Consider the following 23,755-nt stretch of genomic DNA (forward strand, 5'->3'; position numbering starts at 1 on the left):
TCATAACAATGTGTATGAGGACAGATGACCCTCCCTCCTCTCATTTCATTTTTCCAGCTCCCTCAGGCTAGGACACATAATTGTAAGTTCAACAGACTCCAGCACAACCAGATGATGATGCTTCCCCCCCTTTTTGGGGGGGGGGGTCCTCATTAAATAAAGAGGGGCAGTTTTTCTGCAAATGAAGCTACAAAAATGAAAAGATGAAAGGCACTATTCATTGATGGGATGTGAAGTGGGCCCCTAATACAGGTATGCATTGCCAATATGCTGCTCTTCAGGAAATGTACTCGGTGCAAAACCTTATTAAACATCCTCTACAAATACACTGGGGGGATGCAGAGGATGTGAGCACTCTCTCTCTCTCTCTCTCTCTCTCTCTCTCTCTGTCTCTCTCTCTCTCTCTCTCTGTATATACACTCACCGGCCACTTTATTAGGTACACCTTGCTAGTACCGGGTTGGACCCCCTTTTGCCTTCAGAACTGCCTTAATCCTTAGTGGCATAGATTCAACAAGGTACTGGAAACATTCCCCAGAGAGTTTGGTCCATATTGACATGATAGCATCATGCAGTTGCCGCAGATTTGTCGGCTGCACATCCATGATGCGAATCTCCCGGTCCACCACATCCCAAAGGTGCTCTATTGGATTGAGATCTGGTGACTGTGGAGGCCATTTGAGTACAGTGAACTCATTGTCATGTTCAAGAAACCAGTCTGAGATGATTCGAGCTTTATGACATGGTGCGTTATCCTGCTGGAAGTAGCCATCAGAAGATGGGAACACTGTGGTCATAAAGGGATGGACATGGTCAGCAACAATACTCAGGTGGGCTGTGGCATTGACACGATGCTCAGTTGGTGCTAAGGGGCCCAAAGTGTGCCAAGAAAATATCCCCCACACCATTACACCACCACCACCAGCCTGAACCGTTGATACAAGGCAGGATGGATCCATGCTTTCATGTTGTTGACGCCAAATTCTGACCCTACCATCCGAATGTCGCAGCAGAAATCGAGACTCATCAGACCAGGCAATGTTTTTCCAATCTTCTATTGTCCAATTTTGGTGAGCCTGTGCAAATTGTAGCCTCAGTTTCCTGTTCTTAGCTGACAGGAGTGGCACCCGGTGTGGTCTTCTGCTACTGTAGCCCATCTGCCTCAAGGTTCAACGTGTTGTGCATTCAGAGATGCTCTTCTGCATACCTCGGTTGTAATGAGTGGTTATTTGAGTTACTGTTGCCTTTCTATCAGCTCGAACCAGTCTGGCCATTCTCCTCTGACCTCTGGCATCAACAAGGCATTTTCGCCCACAGAACTGCCGCTCACTGGATATTTTCTCTTTTTCGGACCATTCTCTGTAAACCCTAGAGATGGTTGTGCGTGAAAATCCCAGTAGATCAGCAGTTTCTGAAATACTCAGACCAGCCCGTCTGGCACCAACAACCATGCCACGTTCAAAGTCACTTAAATCACCTTTCTTCCCCATTCTGATGCTCGGTTTGAACTGCAGCAGATCGTCTTGACCATGTCTACATGCCTAAATGCATTGAGTTGCTGCCATGTGATTGGCTGATTAGAAATTTGCGTTAACGAGCAGTTGGACAGGTGTGCCTAATAAAGTGGCCGGTGAGTGTATATATATATATATATATATATATATATGTGTGTGTGTGTGTGTGTGTGTGTGTGTGTGTGTGTGCAAATTTCCTGAATTTCTGATACTAAATAAAGACATGAGAAAGCACTAAAGACAGACTTCATAAGAATTAGAATTGCATTAGGTGCTCGCCATCTTCATGATGGTGAATACCCCCTCTGAATAAAAATAAAAATACATGCTTTAAATATCAAATAAATATTATTATTCTATCTAATTTTGTAAGCATGGCTTAAAATCATTGGCCTTGGTATACTGTTTTGGCTCTTGGCCTTAATAACAGTGTGCTCCCTCTAGTTTCATTTTCCCTTTGTAAAATTGGATTTGCATTATTATTATTATTATTATCTTCATTCTTTTTTTTTCCTCCACAAAACAAAAGGACTCAGTTGCTGGGCATGTTGGTGCACTTGGAATATTGGCATGTATGAACTGGACCATAACCGGGCCATATTTCATATCTGATTCAGTTCCACCCATACTTCATGATTATCTAAGGCTACGGTACAACTAAGACAGCAGGATTACAGTTGCACCAGCTTTTGAATTTTGGTTACAATACCTGAAAGGTGAGCAATGTAAAAATGTATTATATGATTTAGTCCAAAATACTGTAAACTGTCAAATTTACAGATACCGTATTGGCAGAATCAATTTACTTACTGGTATTAGTTTCCCCACTCCAAATGGAGAAACTTACTTTAGTCTATAATTTTGAAAGAAGTAAACCATGTGCACCCTGCAGCCCACATAGGGCTGCAGCCTGACAGCTACCCAGAGTGCACGTGGGCTCACTATGCTAGGGCCCTATGAAATCCAATGCATTTTTTTCCCCATCTATTTAGTTGTTGTTAGTCACTTCAACGTCTTTCCTCTATCCAATACAACAAACCCACATGTGTTTACTGATGTGTGCACACTGGGATGAGCACACTCACGTGCACAATGCCACAGCAACGCAATGGGATTTTTGCGACGGACAGCAGCAAATGGTCTGAGGACCAATTTAAAGTCCTAATAAGTTTGTAATATTTTTAACAAACTCCACCAAATCACCAAATTCCCCGAACTTCTGTGTTTCTCCAAAATCCGTTTTTGTGACGCCATTCTGTGATTTTGTTTGTGTTTTCCACATCCTGGAAACCACAGGGCCCTACAATAAACTCCCCCATCTCTGGAACAAGACTGTTGGAAGTTCCCCGCTGCTCACTGATGAGCAGACACGGCAGTCGATATCCTCCTCTCTCAACATATGCTAAGAGTTCATGCACTAGCTGTATAGCCCCCCCCCCCCAAAAAAAAACAACACTTTACTTTTCCTCTCAGTGCTTGGGCAATTGCATACCATTTGTTACGTCTCCCCGCTCCACACCCGCTCTGCAGTGTAAGCGTACCCGGAGCTCTGCCAACTCCACCTGAAGCCTGTTTCCTCGTTACCCCTCCACTCACCTGTTGGCAATCACCTCCCTATATCTGGCTGTGTCACTCTCAGCTTGTTGCCAGTTCGTGCCGTTCCCTGGGAGAGTACTTGTGCTTGTCCTGCTCATCGAAGTTTGTTTACTTACCTGGATCTTCCCTGGAGATTTCTCTGTTGGACCTTCCTCGTTGCTCCCCTTCCCCTGTGCGCTGCTTTCCGTTTACGAAGAGGATTTCTTCACTCCAGCGTTGCTGTGATTTTCCGTTCTCCTTTGGTATCCTCCTGTTTACCCCCCCCCCCTCCTGCCTGGATTAAGAGCCGACTCCACTGTTCCCGGATTAAAGGGCGACTCCACGGTTCCCGGCTTAAAGGTGGACTTCGCGTTTCCTGGTGAGAGTGGACTTCCTGAGTTTTCTCTTCAATAAATTAGCCTGTTGGTCCCGCTATATTGTGCCTTCTGTGTTTGTGCTCTTGGGGTCGGGTGCAAACCCTAACAGTACGAACTGGCCATGACGACCCCAGCCAGCACAGACGGCACACCCACAGCCAATCCGGTGCAAGCAGCCCTAGTAAAACAAATTCAGATTACCAACGCCCATTCCCAGCAATTACAAGAGGCTTCGGTTGCTGTGCAGGGTCTCCAGTCTCAAGTTCAACCCCTGCAAGCTTCTGTGGAAGCTTTAGCTGTCCAGCAGGCGGCGATGGCGAGTCAGCAGGCAGAGATCATGCAACAACTGCAGACCATTTCAGCAGCTCTTGCCAACCAGCCTGTACCGCCAGCAAGTGCGCCCCCTGTGGCCGCCGCTCCAGTAGATCCTCCGATTCCTGTTTATTTACCCCGTGGAACCATCATTACCAGTCCACGCCCATTTGACGGTAACTTTGAAACTTGCTCTACCTTCATTATGCAGTGTGAGCTTGTTTTCACACACCAGCCCACCGTGTTCTCCAGTGATGCTGTTAAGATCGCTTACGTGACCAACCTGCTCAGTGGTCGAGCAGCGCAGTGGGCTACGTCTTCTTGGTCCATGGGGGCCAGCTACTGTAACTCTTATAGAGACTTTGTCGCAGAGCTACGTAAGGTTTTCCGCCATCCGGTAAGCGGTCGGGATTCTGACTCACAACTGAATAACATCCAGCAGGGCGGCGCCAGCGTCACAGATTACTCCGTCGACTTCCGCCTGGCTGCCGCTGAGAGCGGATGGAATGACCAGGCCCTGCGTGCCACTTTTCGTAGAGGATTGAGCGAGGCGGTGAAGGATCAACTTGCTACCCGAGAAGAACCCTCATCTCTGGATGACCTCATTGCTCTCGCTATCCGCATTGATGGACGTATCCGGGAGAGAAAGCGTGAGAAGGCCTTGCGTGGAACTTCCTTCAATCCCAGAACTACCTCTGCGTCAGACCGAACCGCTGTTCCCGTTTCCCCGGCCAATCCCTCCTCTGACTCTTTCGCGACAACGCCACCTGGGGATGTAGAAGAGCGGATGGAGGTAGGACGTGCTAGACTTACTCCTGCTGAACGGGAGAGCCGATTCAAGGCAGGTCTTTGCCTGTACTGTGGTCTTAAGGGGCACCGACTCCGCGACTGTCCCTCACGGCCAAAAGATTAGGCTTACCAGGACCAAGGGAGATCCTAGTAAGCCGCCTTTCCTTCTCCCGTGGGTCCGAATCTCGCGGCCATCTTGTTCCTATTGCTTTAGTCTGGGCGGGCCAGAGACTTTCCCTTGGAGCCCTGATTGATTCCGGAGCAGATGATAGTTTTATGGACCTTGACTTTGCCTCGCAGGCAGACATTCCCCTTGAGTCTCTTGGGACCCCCATTGATGCGTTTGCCTTGGATGACCGGAGATTAGCCTGTATCACACAGCGGACCGTCCCCGTTACTCTCACCGTTGCAGGTAACCACACAGAGACAATGCAATTTTACATCATACGTTCCCCGCTTAATCCAGTTATCTTGGGACGCCCCTGGCTCAGACACCATGAACCCCACATCTCTTGGTCCACAGGCACAGTCCTTGGATGGGGCTCTACTTGCCATGCCCAATGCCTTCGTGCAGCTCCTAGTGCTACGCCTTTGAGCTCGCCTACTCCCCTGCCTCCTGATCTCTCCTCCGTGCCCCCTGTGTATCATGACCTTGGTGAGGTATTTAGCAAGACCCGTGCTAAGTCACTCCCGCCTCACCGCCCGTATGATTGCGCCATTGATCTCCGTCCTGGGGCTACTCTTCCCAGTAGCCGCCTCTACAACTTGTCACTCCCTGAGAAGGCGGCCATGGATGAGTACATCACCGAGTCCCTTGCTGCAGGTCTCATCAAGCCCTCGTCTTCCTCTGTTGCTGCAGGGTTCTTTTTTGTGAAGAAGAAGGACGGGGGACTTCGACCTTGTATTGACTACCGGCAACTGAACGCAATCACCATTAAGAACAAGTACCCGCTTCCACTTATGAGTTCGACTTTTGAGCCTCTCTCACAGGCGACCATCTTCACCAAGCTAGACCTGAGGAGCGCTTACCACCTCGTGCGAATCAGGGAAGGCGATGAGTGGAAGACCGCCTTCAAAACACCCCGAGGCCACTATGAGTACTTGGTGATGCCGTTCGGACTCACAAACGCACCAGCAGTGTTTCAGGCGTTTATGAACGACGTACTCCGTGACATGTTGGATGTGTTTGTCGTCGTTTACCTGGACGACATCCTCATTTTCTCCCAGTCTCTTGAGGAACACGTCCAGCATGTTCGCAGGGTACTGGAGCGCCTCCTCCAGAACCAACTCTACGTCAAGGCGGAGAAGTGCCTGTTTCACTCCCCCTCTGTGGATTACTTGGGATTCATCGTAGAGAAGGGACGGACCAGAGCAGATCCCCGCAAGGTCCAGACAGTGGTGGACTGGCCGGAACCTACCAACCGTAAGGAGCTGCAGAGTTTTCTAGGGTTCGCAAATTTCTACCGGAGATTCATTCGCAACTACAGCCAGCTGGCAGAACCGCTTACTGCGTTGACCTCCCCAGCCAAACCCTTCATCTGGTCTCCTGCTGCCAGCTCTGCTTTCCAAGTCCTCAAGACAAGGTTCACCTCGGCCCCAGTGCTGCTCCATCCTGACCCCAAGAGACAATTCGTGGTAGAGGTTGATGCCTCGGATTCAGGCGTAGGGGGGGTGCTCTCCCAGCGGTCGGCTGAGGACCAGAAACTCCATCCTTGCGCCTTTTTCTGCCGGCCGAGCAGAATTATGACGTTGGAAACCGGGAGTTACTGGCTGTAGTGGCTGCTCTGGAGGAATGGCGCCACTGGCTCGAGGGCGCTGAGCACCCGTTTCTCATCTGGACGGACCACAAGAACTTGACTCGCCTGAGGGCAGCCAAACGTCTCAACAGTCGTCAGGCTCGGTGGGCTGGCTTCCTTAGTCGTTTTGACTTACCGTCCTGGGACACGCAACGTAAAGGCTGACATCCTGTCTCAGCTACACCCGAAGGAAGGCGCGTTTGAAGAGCCTGAACCCATCCTCCCTGCGGCTAGAGTGGTCGGTGTGGTCACTTTTGGTCTTGAGTCGGCTGTTCGCACTGCCCAACGTGCTCAACCCGCTCCGAGTAACGTGCCACCCCGTCGCCTCTTCGTCCCAGATGCTGTTCGGTCTCGAGTTCTTCAGTGGGGTCATAGCAGTCGTTTCTCCTGTCACCCAGGAGTTAGTCGTACCCAGTCGTTCGGCGCTTCTGGTGGCCAACTATGCGGGAGGATGTCAAGAGCTTTGTAGCGGCCTGCATTGTTTGCGCCCGCAGCAAGGCCTCTCACCAGGCGCCATCTGGTCTGTTGCAGCCACTCCCTATTCCTAGCCGCCCCTGGTCTCACGTGGCTTTGGATTTCGTTTCCGGACTACCACCTTCTCGGGGAAACACTGGTTCTCACCGTCAGACCGTTTCAGCAAGGGCGTCCATCTGATAGCCCTTCCCAAACTTCCTTCGGCTGCTGAGACCGCGGACCTCTTGATGCAACATGTCTTCCGGCTTCATGGCCTGCCATCAGATGTAGTCTCCGATAGAGGTCCTCAGTTCACCTCACAAGTGTGGCGTGCATTTTGTAAAGGCATCGGAGCCACAGTAAGTCTGTCTTCGGGCTACCACCCCCAAACAAATGGTCAGACCGAGAGGGCAAACCAGAGCATGGAGACAGCGTTGCGTTGTGTATGTAACAGCAAGCCCTCCACCTGGAGTGACTACCTACCGTGGGTAGAGTACGCCACCAATTCCCTGGTCAGCTCTGCATCTGGACTTTCTCCATTCGAGGCATCCCTGGGGTATCAACCTCCCCTGTTCGACCCACAGCAGGATGAAGTGGCCGTTCCCTCCGTACAGCCCGGACAGAGAGGGTCTGGCTGTCCACGAAGGACGTTCCCCTCCAGACAACCGACAAACTCTCGCCACGCTTCATTGGTCCTTTTGAAGTCCAGAAAGTCCTGAGCCCGGCAGCTGTTCGGCTGAAGCTGCCTTCCTCCATGCACATTCATCCTGTCTTCCACGTCTCTCGAGTTAAGCCCGTCTCCAGCAGTCCTCTTATGCCCCCGGTTCCTGAGCCTCCGCCTCCGGAATTTGTAGATGGTCATCCTCAATGGAAGGTCCGCCGGCTGCTTAAAGTCCGGCGCTGCGGCCGCGGGTTCCAGTATCTCGCGGACTGGGCAGGTTATGGACCTGAGGAGCGCAGTTGGATTTCGCGGAAGCTCATTATGGATCCCTCTCTCCTCGCCGACTTTTACCGTGCCCACCCGGGGGCGCCAGGTCAGTCGCCAGGTGGCTCCCGTAGAGGGGGGGGTACTGTTACGTCTCGCCGCTCCACACCCGCTCTGCAGTGTAACCTTGGCCAAGGCTCAACGTCTCCCCGCTCCACACCTGCTCTGCAGTGTAAGCGTACCCGGAGCTCTGCCAACTCCACCTGATGCCTGTTTCCTCGTTACCCCTCCACTCACCTGTTGGCAATCACCTCCCTATATCTGGCTGTGTCACTCTCAGCTTGTTGCCAGTTCGTGCCGTTCCCTGGGAGAGTACTTGTGCTTGTCCTGCTCATCGAAGTTTGTTTACTTACCTGGATCTTCCCTGGAGATTTCTCTGTTGGACCTTCCTCGTTGCTCCCCTTCCCCTGTGCGCTGCTTTCCGTTTACGAAGAGGATTTCTTCACTCCAGCGTTGCTGTGATTTTCTGTTCTCCTTTGGTATCCTCCTGTTTACCCCCCCCCCTCCTGCCTGGATTAAGGGCCGACTCCACTGTTCCCGGATTAAAGGGCGACTCCACGGTTCCCGGCTTAAAGGTGGACTTCGCGTTTCCTGGTGAGAGTGGACTTCCTGAGTTTTCTCTTCAATAAATTAGCCTGTTGGTCCCGCTATATTGTGCCTTCTGTGTTTGTGCTCTTGGGGTCGGGTGCAAACCCTAACACCATTATGCAAAATTATTCTTTCTGTGACAGTCTTTGTTTGGGAGGGGCAGAGGGGCTGGGAGTGAAGACTGGCTCTTTATGCTCTTTTGGGGGGTTTGATTTGATGCGTGTGATTGTGTATACACTTTGTATTCCTACTATTCTGAGGACCACAAATACACCGTAAGAAAGCGAGGTCATATTTAAAGGTCTCTTTTAGGGTTTGGGTTTAGGGTCAGGGTTAGGACTCGAGTTAAGGAATTAGGGTTAGGATTAGGTTAAAGTTAGGGTAAGAGGTAAGGTTAGTCATGAACCTCTGATGGCTAAGGTTTGGGGACTAGGATATATTTACATGTTGTCAATGATGGTCCTCACAAGTATAGGAAAACAAGTGTGTGTGTGTGTGTGTGTGGGGGGGTATGCCTTGTAGCGAATTCAGGGGAGAACCGGGAATCCGCCGCAGCTGGGATGTGAACCCGGGTCGCTCACACCACGGGCAACTGCACTAACCAGTCAACTAAAGGGTCCGACCCCTTAGCCAAGGGCTAGCGAGTCTGCTCATCCGTGGTCGTTACAATATCGAAGAAATGTTGTGAGGTTCAGTTTTGCCTGCTTAGCTGTATGTATTCACTCTGTGTACTCTACGTATACACAATGGCGTCTCATATTATTATAGACCCTACTTTCAATTATATACAGCCATGGTGAGCATGTGTAAATGAGAACGTGTGTTCGAGGCAGGGCAAATGAGAGAGCAACAGACATATGATCAGATGGCAACAAGCAGTTAAAGTCTCACTCTTCCTGGAGATTTGCAGCTCATGTTATCTGCTTTAGTGGGCCATTATAATATCACACTGTAAATCAGCACGCTCACTTTCCACCAGCGATTGGACAGGACAGGTGGGCACGCGCCCCGACCAGGGCGATGTCGGGCCAACTGAAGAAGGGAGGAGGAAAGAGAGAGAGAGGAAGAATGAGAGAGGGAGATAAAAAGAGAGGGAGTAGAGGGAAGAGAAGATAAAGAGTCTCCTTTGCAGAGTGACTACTAAAGAGGAGGACAGGAGAGGAGGGGCCAGGTCATCATTTAATGTGTTTGTAAGTGACCTGATCTGACACTGAATTTAATAACGAGAGAGAGAGAAAGAGAGAGAGAGCAAGACAGGGAGACAGAGAGCAAGAAAGAGGGAGAGAGGGCGCAAGAAAGAGGGAGAGGGAGACAGAGAGCAAGAAAGAGGGAGGGAGAGAGAGAAAGAGAGTGAGAGAGAGCAAGAAAGAGGGAGACAGAGAGCAATAAAGAGGGAGAGAGAGCGCAAGAAAGAGGAAGAGGGAGAGAGAGAAAGAAAGAGTGAGAGAGAGAGCAAGAAAGAAAGAGGAGAGAGTGAATGAAAGAAAGTGAGACAGATTCAGGGAAGGGGAGGGGAGTTGACAGAGATGAGATTAGAGGGACAGAGAGAGAGAGAAGGATGGATGGTCAGTAAGAGTAAACTAGTGAGGAAGGTGGGCTGGGGTGTACTGGGACAGAAGGCGACATTGTTAAGAGGTCATTCTGTCACCTCCAGACAAGAAGACGCTGCTTCAGCATCCTCGGACATGAGCTCCCTAGTCAACACACACACACACACACACACAACTTGTTTTTCTATTCTTGTGAGGACCCTTATTGACTAGATTCATTTCAATCTCTAGTCCCTTGTAGTTGTTGTTTTTTTCTTCTTTCAACTCTCTAAAAATATTTGGTTCACAACGGGTATTTTGTGAATAAAACGTTTTAAAGTTAAACTAGGCAAGTTTGATTCGTTTGCTGCCATCTCATTGCCACACCAAAAACCTACTTTTTATTCGTCACTCTCAAACTTCTGTTTTATTTCTGTCGGTAAAACTCCGGTCAACCTGGAAGTCACATTTCAGATGCTATTCCCCGATTTGGAAAGTTGGAAAAAAAAACCCAGCAACGATCCAGATGCATTCTGGATATTTCATCCGTCATCAGCGTACCTGGATGGTTTCTATCTGAGAAGTGTCATGGCGGAGTGATGAGGTCGGAGGGACAACGCCGGCAAGCATCTCGAAGCTTACCTGGGTTTCTTCTGCCTTTCAAGTATCCGACAACGTTGTAGATCTTCTTAGAGGCTAGCCGGTTCCCAATGCTCAGCGTGACCTTCTTCCGCTCTGGGAGAAACCAAGACACACAGGAGAAGAAAGGTCATGCAAAACAACGCTAAGGAGGTACAACTCCTCCACCCCCACCCCCCACCCCCAAACAGCCTTGGACAGTTTTATTTGGGATGCAAATTATTTACCCCCCCCCTTTTTTCCTCCCCAATTGTACCCATCCAATTACCCCACTCTTCTGAGCCACCCCGGTCGCTGCTCCACCCCCTCTGCCGACCCGGGGAGGGCTGCAGACTACCACATGCCTCCTCTGACACATGTGGAGTCGCCAGCCGCTTCTTTTCACCTGACGGTGAGGAGTTTCACCAGGGGGACGTAGCCCCCCAGGTCTCCCTTCCCCCCTGAACAGGCGCCCCGACCGACCGGAGGAGGTGCGAGCGCAGCGACCAGGACACATACCCACATCCGGCTTCCCACCCACACACAGCCAATTGTGTCTGTAGGGACGCCCGACCAAGCCGGAGGTAACACGGGGATTTGAACCGGCGATCCCGGTGTTGGTAGGCAACGTAAGGTATGCAAATTATTATGAGACACCGAGTTGGAATTTCTCCCTAATTGTGTTATTAAAAGCCCAGAGAAATAAATGGGGGGGGGGGGTGATGCTCAACCCCTGCCGAGAACACTACTGGGAAAATAAAGTTTTCAAGGTAAGATGTTTTGCATACTTCAGCATTCCACCCGGACCGAGTATCACACACAACGCAAAGACCGTAAACAACTTAACAACGATCAAAAGACTGGTAACAGAGAAGGAAAAAATAATCTTCCGTTACATGTAGTCGCAGACGGCCTTAATTCAACAGAAAAGTGGAGAACAGCGGGGAGGATAGAAGAGAGGGAAAGACATGCAGCAAAGGCCCCGAGTTGGATTTGAACCCAGGATGATGCGACCATTCCTGAGCCAACATGAAGCGGCTTCATCTGATGTCCTTTGTCTATATGTTATTTATCTATATGTTATTTATCTATATGTTATTTATCTATATGTTATTTGTCTATATGTTATTTGTCTATATGTTATTCGGCCATGTTATTTATCTATGTGTTATTTATCTATATGTTATTTATCTATATGTTATTTGTCTATATGTTATTTGTCTATATGTTATTCGGCCATGTTATTTATCTATGTGTTATTTATCTATATGTTATTTGTCCATATGTTATTTGTCTATATGTTATTTATCTATATGTTATTTGGCCATGTTATTTATCTATGTGTTATTTATCTATATGTTATTTGTCCATATGTTATTTATCTATGTTATTTGTCCATATGTTATTTATCTATATGTTATTTGTCTATATGTTATTTATCTATATGTTATTTGTCTATATGTTATTTATCTATATGTTATTTGTCTATATGTTATTTGTCTATATGTTATTCGGCCATGTTATTTATCTATGTGTTATTTATCTATATGTTATTTGTCCATATGTTATTTATCTATGTTATTTGGCCATATGTTATTTATCTATATGTTATTTGTCCATATGTTATTTGTCTATATGTTATTTGTCTATATGTTATTTGGCCATGTTATTTATCTATGTGTTATTTATCTATATGTTATTTGTCCATATGTTATTTATCTATGTTATTTGTCCATATGTTATTTATCTATATGTTATTTATCTATATGTTATTTGTCTATATGTTATTTATCTATGTTATTTATCTATATGTTATTTGTCTATATGTTATTTGACCATCAACATGTTTGTCCACACTGCAACAACACAAACTAATGAAATAGCCAAAGTACTCAGCGGGACCTGAGGACCCGGCTGAGTGGATAGTAAAGACATTTTTGTACCTTGTTCAGACATAATATAGACTAAAAATGTGTTGGGCATTTCAGTCCATTTTGAAAATAAATTGCAACATTTGCTGACAGTCAAAGCTACATGTCGCAAGAAAAAGATGACTGTCAACAACTGTACTGTATTACCCCAAGTACTGGCCTTATGAACAACAAGATGCTAAGATTTTCATTGGGAGTTACGAAGAAGGACAGCATTAGCAACGAGTATATTAGAGGGACAGCTCAGGTCGGACAGTTTGGAGACAAAGCAAGAGAGACAAGATTGAGATTGTTTGGACATGTGTGGAGGAGAGATGCTGGGTATATTGGGAGAAGGATGGTGAACATGGAGCTGCCAGGGAAGAGGAGAAGAGGAAGGCCGAAGAGGAGGTTTATGGATGTGGTGAGGGAGGACATGCAGGTGGCTGGTGTGACAGAGGAAGATGTAGAGGACAGGAAGAGATGGAAACAGATGATCTGCTGTGGCGACCCCTAACGGGACCAGCTGGGGAAAAAAAAGGAGGAGGAGAAGAAGATGATGATGATGACAATAATAAATAATACTGGTCTTAAGAACAATGTTCACAGCCAGTGTGTCAGAAGCCGGCACATACACATTTTATCTCACATTGCCACGTCCAGCCCGGCGAGTGACACGGCTGTGACATACAGGTCAGTTTTCCACTGTGCTCTCGTTCCAATCCACGTCTACGTTCCTGGATTCATGTATGCAAATAAAGCATGGAAATATGCTTGTGGATGTAATTTACCACACGATTCACTCCAAAAGCATTTCACCAAGAATTGTTTATATCAAATCATCTCCTCAGAGTGGGAGAAAAAAAAAGTTTCAGAAAAAATGGCCCCAATTTAATTCTCCGTCTTTTCAGCTCTGTCTGTAGATGTATGGGGCAAATATACACCGCACTATTTATTTATCACAGGGGTAGTTTATCTTTTAAACCCCTCTTCTTTTTTTTTTTACATGTTTTGTGCCAAAAACAGGTTGCCATTGTCATAAATGTTAAAAAAAAAAAAAAAAAAGGAGGAAGAAGAAAGGAAGAAAATCGACACTTTTCTTACATCTAGAGGGAAACCGCACCGCCAGCGCCCTCTGACCTTCCATCGTCGTATGGGGGCATCCAAGATGGCGAGACCCAACTGACGGTGGCGATGTGTGAGGCAAGTAGAAAGGCGACATGCAGCCACTAGCCAACTAAACTGTCCGGGCAGACGTATGAGAAGCCGGGACGAGACGTTCTACCACAACACTGCCACCTTCAGCCTGACACACCACCCACCATCACCGCCCTGCAGAGCTACACCCCTTTACATCCTCTGCACACGAGGGTGGAGAGAGACTGAGTGAATACAAGTCCTTACTTAGCCTTTGATCCAAAATGCTGATTGACATCAAACCCGTGAGCTGGATGAAACGCACACACTCACGACTGGGGGGGGGGGGGGGGGGGCATTTTTCTTTCAGCCGTTTCATCTACTTCTATTTTTATTCATTCTAGAAGGCTCCTTGTAACCGCCCTCAAAGGTTGCTTGTAGTAATCAGCCACTGATGTAATGATATACAATAACAACGTTAAAACTTGTTTTTGGTTTTTTGGATTTTTTTTCTCCCTTTTTCCTCCCCAACTGTATCCGGCCAATTACCCCACTCTTCCGAGCTGCCCCCATCACCGCTCCACCCCCTGTGCCGATCCGGGGAGGGCTGCAGACTACCACATGCCTACTCCCATACATGTGGAGTCGCCAGCCACTTCTTTTCACCTGACGGTGAGGAGTTTCACCAGGGGGATGTGGCGCATGGGAGGATCACGCTATTACCCCCAGTCCCCCCCCCAACAATTCCCCCGACCGACCAGAGGAGGCGCTAGTGCAGCAACCAGGACACATACCCACACGGCTTCCCACCTGCAGACACGGCCAACTGTGTCTGTAGGGACGCCCGACCAGGCCGGGGGGAGCACGGGGATTCAAACCGGCGAGCCCTGTGTTGGTAGGCAACAGAATAGACCGCCACGCCACCCGGACGCCCCAAGCTCAAGCATGATTATCTTTCCTTTTATTCCTCTGTCAGAGAAGGCTCACAGCTTCACACAGACACACACACCTTCACACAGACACACACACCTTCACACAGACACACACACACCTTCACACAGACACACACACCTTCACACAGACACACACACCTTCACACAGACACACACACCTTCACACAGACACACACACCTTCACACAGACACACACACAGCTTCACACAGACACACACACCTTCACACAGACACACACACCTTCACACAGACACACACACAGCTTCACACAGACACACACACCTTCACACAGACACACACACCTTCACACAGACACACACACCTTCACACAGACACACACACCTTCACACAGACACACACACCTTCACACAGACACACACACCTTCACACAGACACACACACCTTCACACAGACACACACACCTTCACACAGACACACACACCTTCACACAGACACACACACCTTCACACAGACACACACACACCTTCACACAGACACACACACCTTCACACAGACACACACACCTTCACACAGACACACACACCTTCACACAGACACACACACCTTCACACAGACACACACACCTTTCAACCCTATTGCCAGCCTGCTGTGCTGCCTGCCTGTCTTCGTGTGTGCTCTTGACGGCTGCATATCAGGCCGCAATACACAGGAGGTCACTTAACGGTGGAGACAGGAGGCAGACAGCGGCCCCCTGCCTTCGCTACCCCATCCTCGCCACGCCACACCACGCCACGCCACGCCAGCCCACTTCCCTGCCTTCGCTACCCCATCCTCGCCACGCCACACCACACCACGCCACGCCAGCCCACTTCCCTGCCTTCGCTACCCCATCCTCGCCACGCCACACCACACCACACCACACCACACCACACCACACCACACCACACCACGCCACGCCAGCCCACTTCCCTGCCTTCGCTACCCCATCCTCGCCACACCACACCACGCCACGCCACGCCAGCCCACTTCCCTGCCTTCGCTACCCCATCCTCGCCACACCACACCACACCACACCACACCACACCACACCACGCCAGCCCACTTCCCTGCCTTCGCTACCCCATCCTCGCCACACCACACCACGCCACGCCAGCCCACTTCCCTGGCTCCGCTGCACCCTCTCCCTCCCCACCAGCCGGCCTGTTTGCCCTCCCGCACCTATTTAATACATTATAAAAATGCAGCGCTTTCCCTCACAGGAGCCACATAACCCATTCATCACTTCTGACACCGGCACAAATGACTTTGGCTAAAGAGCAGCGGAGGAACATGTGGCCCATTTGTGTACGCAGTCTGCAGCCGTACGCCAGGACAGCGGCGAGAGAGCGTTATTTGTCATGAAGTAATTCCACCTCATGATAAATTGGTCGACTGATAGGCCGGCTTCCACGGGTGAGAGGTGAAGCTGAGTTAAGTTTCGGGAGTCTGTGTGAATATTTAAAGGACCCGGCAACCGGCTTTCGCAGGAGAAAGGAGAGCAGCCTCTGGAGGGGCTGCGTCTTAATAGACAGTGACCCCCCATAATTACCCCACACCTGTTCCAGCGGGCCGGGGCGCAACACACCGCTTACAAGATCCACTGGAAAAACAGCTGACCACACTCTGGTAAAAAAAAAAGACATATGAATTGGACATCGTTTGGTCCAAAATGTTAAATGGTGTTATGAGGGCCGTGTGCGTTGTTCCCTTTACTGCGTTTTCAGTTTCCCATCATGCAGCTGCACCGAGTCTGTCCGCATGGGCGTGCGGCAAACTACCTACTTTGGAATAGCGCCCACGATAGTCGGCGTAAACATTGATTTTTTGCCCCCCTTTTTCTCCCCAATTGTACTTGGCCAATTACCCCGCTTTTCTGAGCCGCCCCGGACGCTGCTCCACCCCGTCTGCCGATCCGGGGAGGGCGGCAGACCACCACATGCCTCCTCCCATACACGTGGAGTCGCCAGCCGCTTCTTTTCACCTGACGGTGAGGAGTTTCGCCAGAGGGATGTAGCGCGTGGGAGGATCACACTATTCCCCCCAGTCCTCCCCCCCCAAACAGGCGCCCCAACCAACCAGAGGAGGCGCTAGTGTGGCGACCGGGACATATACCCACATCCGGTGTCCCACCCGCAGACACAGCCGATTGTGTCTGTAGGGACGCCCGACCAAGCCGGAGGCAACACGGAGATTCAAATAGGCGAGCCCCGTGTTGCTAGGCAACGGAAAGAGACCGCCACGCCACCCTGATGCCCGTTCTGTATATTTTTTAATGCATTTTTATGCTGTTATGCACTTGCCTTCATGTATTAAATGTGCTGTTTAAATAAACCAGCCTTGCCTCTCCTCCTCCTCCCAGTCCAGTTTGCAGGGCGGTGAACTAACGCTCGGCTTCGGCAGCGGGGCTGCGATCAACATCTTTCTACTGCCGGGTACAATTAGAAGAATTGACTACCATCATATTTCAGTGGAGGGGGCTTCAGCGGCTAAGGGGGGGAAAGTTTTAACAATGAGAAACAAATCAGTGCCTGCTGATGGGGCCTGACAGCAAATCAGCCAGTCTAAAGGCACAAGTCTCACAGCAGGTTTCTAAATGTAGACCGGAGAATAAAAATATAAGGGAATGTGTGTGTGTGTGTGTGGGGGGGGGGGGGCTGCATACAGCGATCAATAAAGGTGTAATTAAAAGGCTCTCGAGTCCTTTCTCTACAGCCGTCTCACAGCGCTCGGCTTCGCTCTCCTCTCTCTCCCAGGCCTCGTGATGTAATTGCCATGGATATTTGTTCCACTTCGGGCATTTGATGAGAGAGAGGAGAGTCGTAACTGGAGAAAAACTGAGCAACCCACGCCCGGGAGAGAGAGAGAGAGAGAGGGAGATAACGTAATGACTTTATTATGTTGGCAATATGTAAAGCGAATTTGCTGAGATTAAATTAACACTTAGCCGCACTTTCTTCCCCATCTGCATTTTTTTCCTCGTGTTACAGAAACCAGGTGACGGTGAATGAGATAAGGTCCCTCGGTGTGACTTTGTGTGTGTGTGTGTGTCAGCTCTGTGATCGCAGGGCGGCCTGTCCAGTGTGTCTCCCCACCTGCCACCCAACGACTGCTGGGCTAGGCTCCAGCATCCCCGCAACCCCGAGAGCAGAATGAGCGGTTTGGATAATGAATGGGTGGATGGATGGATGGATGGATGGATGGATGGATGGATGGATGGATGGATGGATGGATGGATGGATGAATGGAGATGAGGACAGGTGAAAGGGTACATCATAATCTATGCACCTAAAAACACCCCACACAAGGCACCCGGGTAGCATGGCGGCACGTGGTAGTCTGCAGCCCTCCCCGGATCGGCAGAGGGGTTGGAGCAGCGACCGGGATGCCTCGCAAGAGTGGGGTAATTGGCCGGATACAATTGGGGAGAAAAATAATCCAAAACCAACACCCAGACGTAGGCCCTGGTCACACCAGCATTCATCAGTTCATCTGAGTGTAATGGTGGTGATCAGTGGACTTGCCTCTGGTGGTAAAAGTCAATTCTGGCAATGCTTTTGCAATAAAGATCAACTTTGTGAACTCTTGACATGTGAATTTGCCCCGCTGACCAATAGCAAAACCACTTTGACGGCGTTGACCTCTGGTGGCGTGCTTGCGAGGGACTGTCCAGAAGGGAACATGTCAGCGGTATTACATCATTCAGCTTTATATAACGGTGCTCCACCAGAGTATAAATGACTACACAAAAGATATGCGGCACGGCTTGCAGTCAGTGGTGAATCAGGAGTAAGGTGGTACAACTATGCTTAATCAATTCAATTATGGTTAGTGTTTTTGGTCGCCGAGTGTCAGTACTGCAAGGACACGCACACAAATTTTGCTCTGCCGCTTCCTGGTGTGACCGGGGCTTTGGCCACCCTGTAATGACTCTCGGTCGGTGTTACAATCGATTTAAAGATTTTACTGATTATATTGAAAGCTCATCCGGCTAGGACTGTCCCCTCGCTCCTCTGCAAAGCTTTAACTCCAGCACAAGACAGGACCCAGCCCAGGACCCTCAAACACGTCTCTTATGATCTTCCATGTTTCTGTGCTAAAGGTGACTGGACCTTTGCTCTGTAAGTCCTCAAACTACGATGGACCTGCCTGAAGGTCTGAGGGAAGCAAAACCAGTGGAATCTTTTTTTGTGTGGATTTTTCCTCCTAATTGTACTTGGATAATCACCCCACTCTTGTCCCGGTCGTTGCTCCGCCCCCTCTGCTGATCCAGGTAGGGCTGTAGACTACCACATGCCTCCTCCAATACATGTGGAGTCGCCAGCCGCTTCTTTTCACCTGACAGTGAGGAGTTTCGCCAGGGGGACGTAGCGCGTGGGAGGATCACGCTATCCCCCCAGGCCCCCCTCCCCCCCCCGAACAGGTGCCCCGACCGACCAGAGGAGGCGCTAGTGCAGTGACCAGGACACATACCCACATCCGGCTCCCCACCCGCAGACACGGCCAATTGTGTCTGTAGGGATGCCCGACCAAGCCAGAGGTAACATGGGGATTCGAACCGCCGATCCCAGTGTTGGTAGGCAATGGAATAGACCGCCACACGACTCGGACGCCCCCCCAGTGAAATCTTTTAAATATTTTCTTCAAATAAGATTGTGTTTTTAAGCTTTTAACTATTGGAAAATGCATGTGTGTGTGCGTGTGTGTGTCTGTCTTTGTGTGTGTCTGTGTGTGTTGTGTGCGATGAGTGCTCTTTGCTTTTACGTACCCAGGAAATGTTGACTGGACACGGCAATTATTTTTCAACCACACCCTGTTGTACAGTTAGGTCCATAAGTATTTGGACAGTTACACATAATTTGTAATTTTTCCCTTCTACACCACCACAGTGGATTTGACATGAAGTATTTGAGATGTGATGGAAGAGTAGTCTTTCAGCTTTAAGTTAAGGGGCTGGATAAAAATATCGCAGTAACTGTTCAGGAATTACAGCCATGGATATACAGGGTCACCCCATTTTCAGAGGCTCAAAACTAATTGGAAAATTACTTTTGAGAAATTCTGAGTTTCCTCCTTTGAAATGTTCTGCCGAGACTTAACGGCAGCTGCCTTCAGTTGCTGGTTGTTTGTGAGTCTTTTGGCCATTAGTTTGGTCTTCGGCAAATGAAAAGCATGCTCAGTTGGGTTGAGGTCAGGTGACTGACTTGATCACTGATGAATATTCCACTTTTCTGCCTTGAGAGACTCTTGGGTTGCTTTCTCAGCTTGTTTTGTGTCATTATCCATCTGCAGTGTGAAGCGCCGTCCTCTCAGTTTTGTGACATTTGGCTAAATCTGAGCAAATGGTATATCCTTATAAACATCACAATCCATCCTGCTACTTCTGTCAGTAGTCACATCATCAATAAACACCAATAACCAAGTTCTATTGGCAACCATACATGCCTATTTCATAACACTACCTCCACCATGTTTGACAGATGATATGGTGTGCTGAGAATCATGAGATGTTCCTTTTGTTCTCCACACTTCTCCTCTTCCCATCCTTCTGGTACAAGTTAATCATTGCTTCATCTGTCCATAGAACCTTGTTCCAGACCTGGGTAGGTTTTTAGATGTTTTTAAACACAGTCTAATCTGGCCTTCCTGTTCTTAAGTGACACCAGTGGTTTTCACCTTGTCGTAAACCCTCTGTATTTATTTTCATGCAGGCGTCTCTTGATTGTAGACTTGGGCAATGATACCCCTACCTCTCAAGAGTGTTTTTGACTTCGCTAGATGTTGTGAATGTGTTTGTCTTCACTTGGGAAAGAATTCTGCAATCATCCACTGTATATGTGTCCCGTGGTCTTCCTAGTCTTTTGGTGTTGCTGAGCTTGCCAGTGCATTCTTTCTTTTTAAGAATGTACCGAAATGTTGATTTGGCCCCTCCTGAAGTGTTTCCTATCCATCTGATAGAGAGCTCCTTCGCTTTTTCAGCCCAATGATGGCCTCCATCACTTGTATGACACCTCTATGGACTTCATGTTGAGAGTTCCAATGAAAAGCTACCAAACGCAAATGTAAATACTTGCAATGAACTACAGACCTTATATCTGCTTAATTTGTCATGGACTAATGATGGAAAAGGTCTTACTTGCCCATGAAACCACCTGTGAGTCAAGTGTCCAATTACTTTTGATCCTCTGAAAATGGGGTGACCATATACGTATAGAACTGGCTGTAATTCCTGAACGGTTAATGCACTATTTTTGTGCAACACCTTAAATTAAAGCTGAAAGTCCACACTTCAATCACATATCGGTTACTTCATTTCAAATCCACTGTGGTGGCGTACACAAGCGCAGATACTAGCATGAATTTGAAACAGGAATAATAATAACAAGAAGAAGAAGAGCAAGAAGAAGAAGGAGGAGGAGGGTGAAGAAGAAAAAGAAAAAAGAAAAAGAAGAAGAAGAAAAGAATGACAGCCACTTTATTTGTTTTTTGTTATTTGTTACAACAAATTGTATTCTTACAATGCATTAGTTCTCTGCATTTAACCCATCCTATTGTAAAGGAGCAGTGGGCAGCTGCAGCACCCGGGGACCAACTTTCCATTCCCTTGCTCAGGGGCACAGACAGGAGTATTAACCCTAACAAGAAAGTCTTTTTGATGGTGGGAGCAAACCCATGCAGACACGGGGAGAACATGCAAACTCCACACAGAAGGTACCTGGGATGGCCTGGGGTTCGAACCCACACACACACACTCGTGACCTGACAGTTTTCCCAGTGGCAGCTTAGCGTTCAGGATCCTCCACTGACACTCCACTGACACTCTGCTAACCGGGGCCATGGAGCCTGACGGGGTGTGCCGACAGAATTAGCAACTCTAGGGGCTGCAGATTCTAGATGGTTACACAAATACAGATACACACCAGGTTAATGCATATAAACAGGCTAAGGCACACAAGAATTAACACACAAGTTGGCTAATGCACACAAATGCACACTTCCATATGGACATTATATTGTGCATGCATGCATTATATTGTGCAAACACAAACACTCATGAGACACAGGAAGATGACGGAGATAAAAAAGGGATTGTAGTGAAGAGACAGCGAGAGAGTCACACACAGGAGAGATGATCAGTATGTAGTCACACACAAAACGCTTGGTTTTAAGAACCTCAAACTGTTTCACTAAAGACGTGAGGGTTTAGCATGTATGGACACACAGGTAGACAGATGCACAGATATGCAGATAAGCAGAAGTTAAGATGAACGGACAGACCAACAAATTGGACAGGTGGATTAAACACACACACACACACACACACACAGCTAAAAGTGATGTGATGCGGCCCGCATCCTCTCATTAAGGTCTGGTGATCTCCACAGAGGGCCCCGGGCAATTAACCAATGGCCAGCCAATACATCCAGCCTTGATTGAAGAGGAATTAAAGAGGAGAAATAGAGAAAGAATTAAAAAGTGAGGGAGGGAAAAAAAAGTGGATAGACAGATGGAAAACAAACGATAGTAGGATCCCACGAGTGGTCAGAGGTTCAGCCAATCGATGGGAGACAAATTACATCTCGCTCTCTCCCTCCCTCTCCCTCCTTTCCCCCTTTCTTGTATTGGCTGTAATGAAACAATTCAGAGGGATATTACAGGCTACCTTGCAGAACCACCAGTTGTTGCAGAAGGCTCTAAACAGAGGCCTGACTCAAGGGAGTGGACTGCAGCCACTCTCTCCAAGAGATGTGTGTATCAGCACACACACAAATACACAAAAACACACACACACACACACGCACAAAACACAGCTTCTAATAGAGCGGCTTTCTTAATGGGCTGGATGAGTTTTTACTACACCACAATAAAAATCTCCCTCGTGGCCAATTATGATTAGATTTCTTTAAATCATTTAAACTGTACGACACTAAAACCCGCTACTGAAACTAATGCGAATGAGTCCATCCCCGTGTCTGTACTGCATGGAACAAGGACCCTCCATTCAAACCCATGTCCTGAAAAATGCTCCCGACACAGCAAACAGACCGTTTAATGCTAAAGTTCTCTGTTGACACCAATAATAATAATGACCCAGCACTAAATTTCCAGTTAGCCTCACTTGGCAAGGTTGACCCTGTCACTTCTCACTGACAAGCTGGACCGACACGTGTACCCCCAAAAGCCCACTGACTCTATCAATGGGGTTAATGGAAAGCATGTTATGGCAGCCAGCTAAGTATTCTTTCACGTACTTGTTGAGGGAATGTGTTGCCTCAGCCTGTACGTTAAAACACAAGGACATCTCCGTACATTTTTACCTACATATACTCAAGACTCGGGGTTTTCTGTTTTTACCGATTTTCACTGCAAAATAGCCAGATTTTTAAACGAATTTTCACCCCGATTTTATGTTTCCACCGATCCAAAAGTTGTTCCTGTTCGTGTGAGGTTATGTAACAGTGTCCTCTCGTGGTGAAATTCAGCATGCTGGATGGCTTTGGAAAATAAAAACCGAACACGCTGAGCCTTGTATGTACTATACATCCTAGACTATACTCACGAGAAAACATGGATGTGGTGAGAGAGGACATGCAGGTGGCTGGTGTGACAGAGGAAGATGCAGAGGACAGGACGAGATGGAAACGGTCGATCCGCTGTTGGCGACCCTTAATGGGAGCAGCCGAAAATAATAGTAGTAGTAGTAGTAGTAGCTGTCCCTTACTGTACAAACCATGTTTGTATTCAATGGAAATGTAAAAAATAGACCTTAATAAAGTCATTACAGTTATGAATAGACAGTGTGTATGTTTAATGCATGTGTGTGTGTGTGTTTGTGTGTGTGTTTGTGTGTGTGAAGCAGTGAAGCGTAGTAATACAGTCAATGACCAGTTGCAGAGATATATTGGGAGTAATGAAGATGGATCCAGACACATGTAATGGATCCCTGGCAACCAGAGCCAAACCCTCCCCGTCACAGAGGAGGCAGCCTTTCAGACGAATGATGTCAGAGGGGGCGGCAAGTAAACGAAAAAAGAAGGAGACGGGGACAAAAGCAGGAGAGGTACATCACGGGAGAGAGGAAGCAGGAGTGACAGAATAATGGAGTGAGAAAGGAACGTTTGACAGTGAGGGAGACTCCTGAGTGATAATGTAGAGAGATAAGAGGGGATTTACAATCTCAGTAGTGGGAATTATCTCTTAATACAATCTCTCTCTCTCTCT

At 48.3% G+C, this 23,755-nt stretch overlaps 1 protein-coding gene across 1 annotated transcript in view; it reads right to left on the reverse strand.

Annotated features, from left to right (window-relative positions):
- The window catches only part of LOC130110714 (inactive N-acetylated-alpha-linked acidic dipeptidase-like protein 2), a 402,779-nt gene that overhangs the window by 197,377 nt on the left and 181,647 nt on the right, over positions 1-23,755 (reverse strand). Inside the window, exon 8 of the mRNA XM_056277895.1 lies at positions 10,561-10,653. Coding sequence (XP_056133870.1) covers positions 10,561-10,653 — 93 coding nt within the window. The remainder of the gene's footprint in view (positions 1-10,560; positions 10,654-23,755) is intronic.

The sequence above is a fragment of the Lampris incognitus genome, chromosome 3 (assembly GCF_029633865.1).
Source record: "Lampris incognitus isolate fLamInc1 chromosome 3, fLamInc1.hap2, whole genome shotgun sequence".
In the NCBI taxonomy this organism is placed as follows: domain Eukaryota; kingdom Metazoa; phylum Chordata; class Actinopteri; order Lampriformes; family Lampridae; genus Lampris; species Lampris incognitus.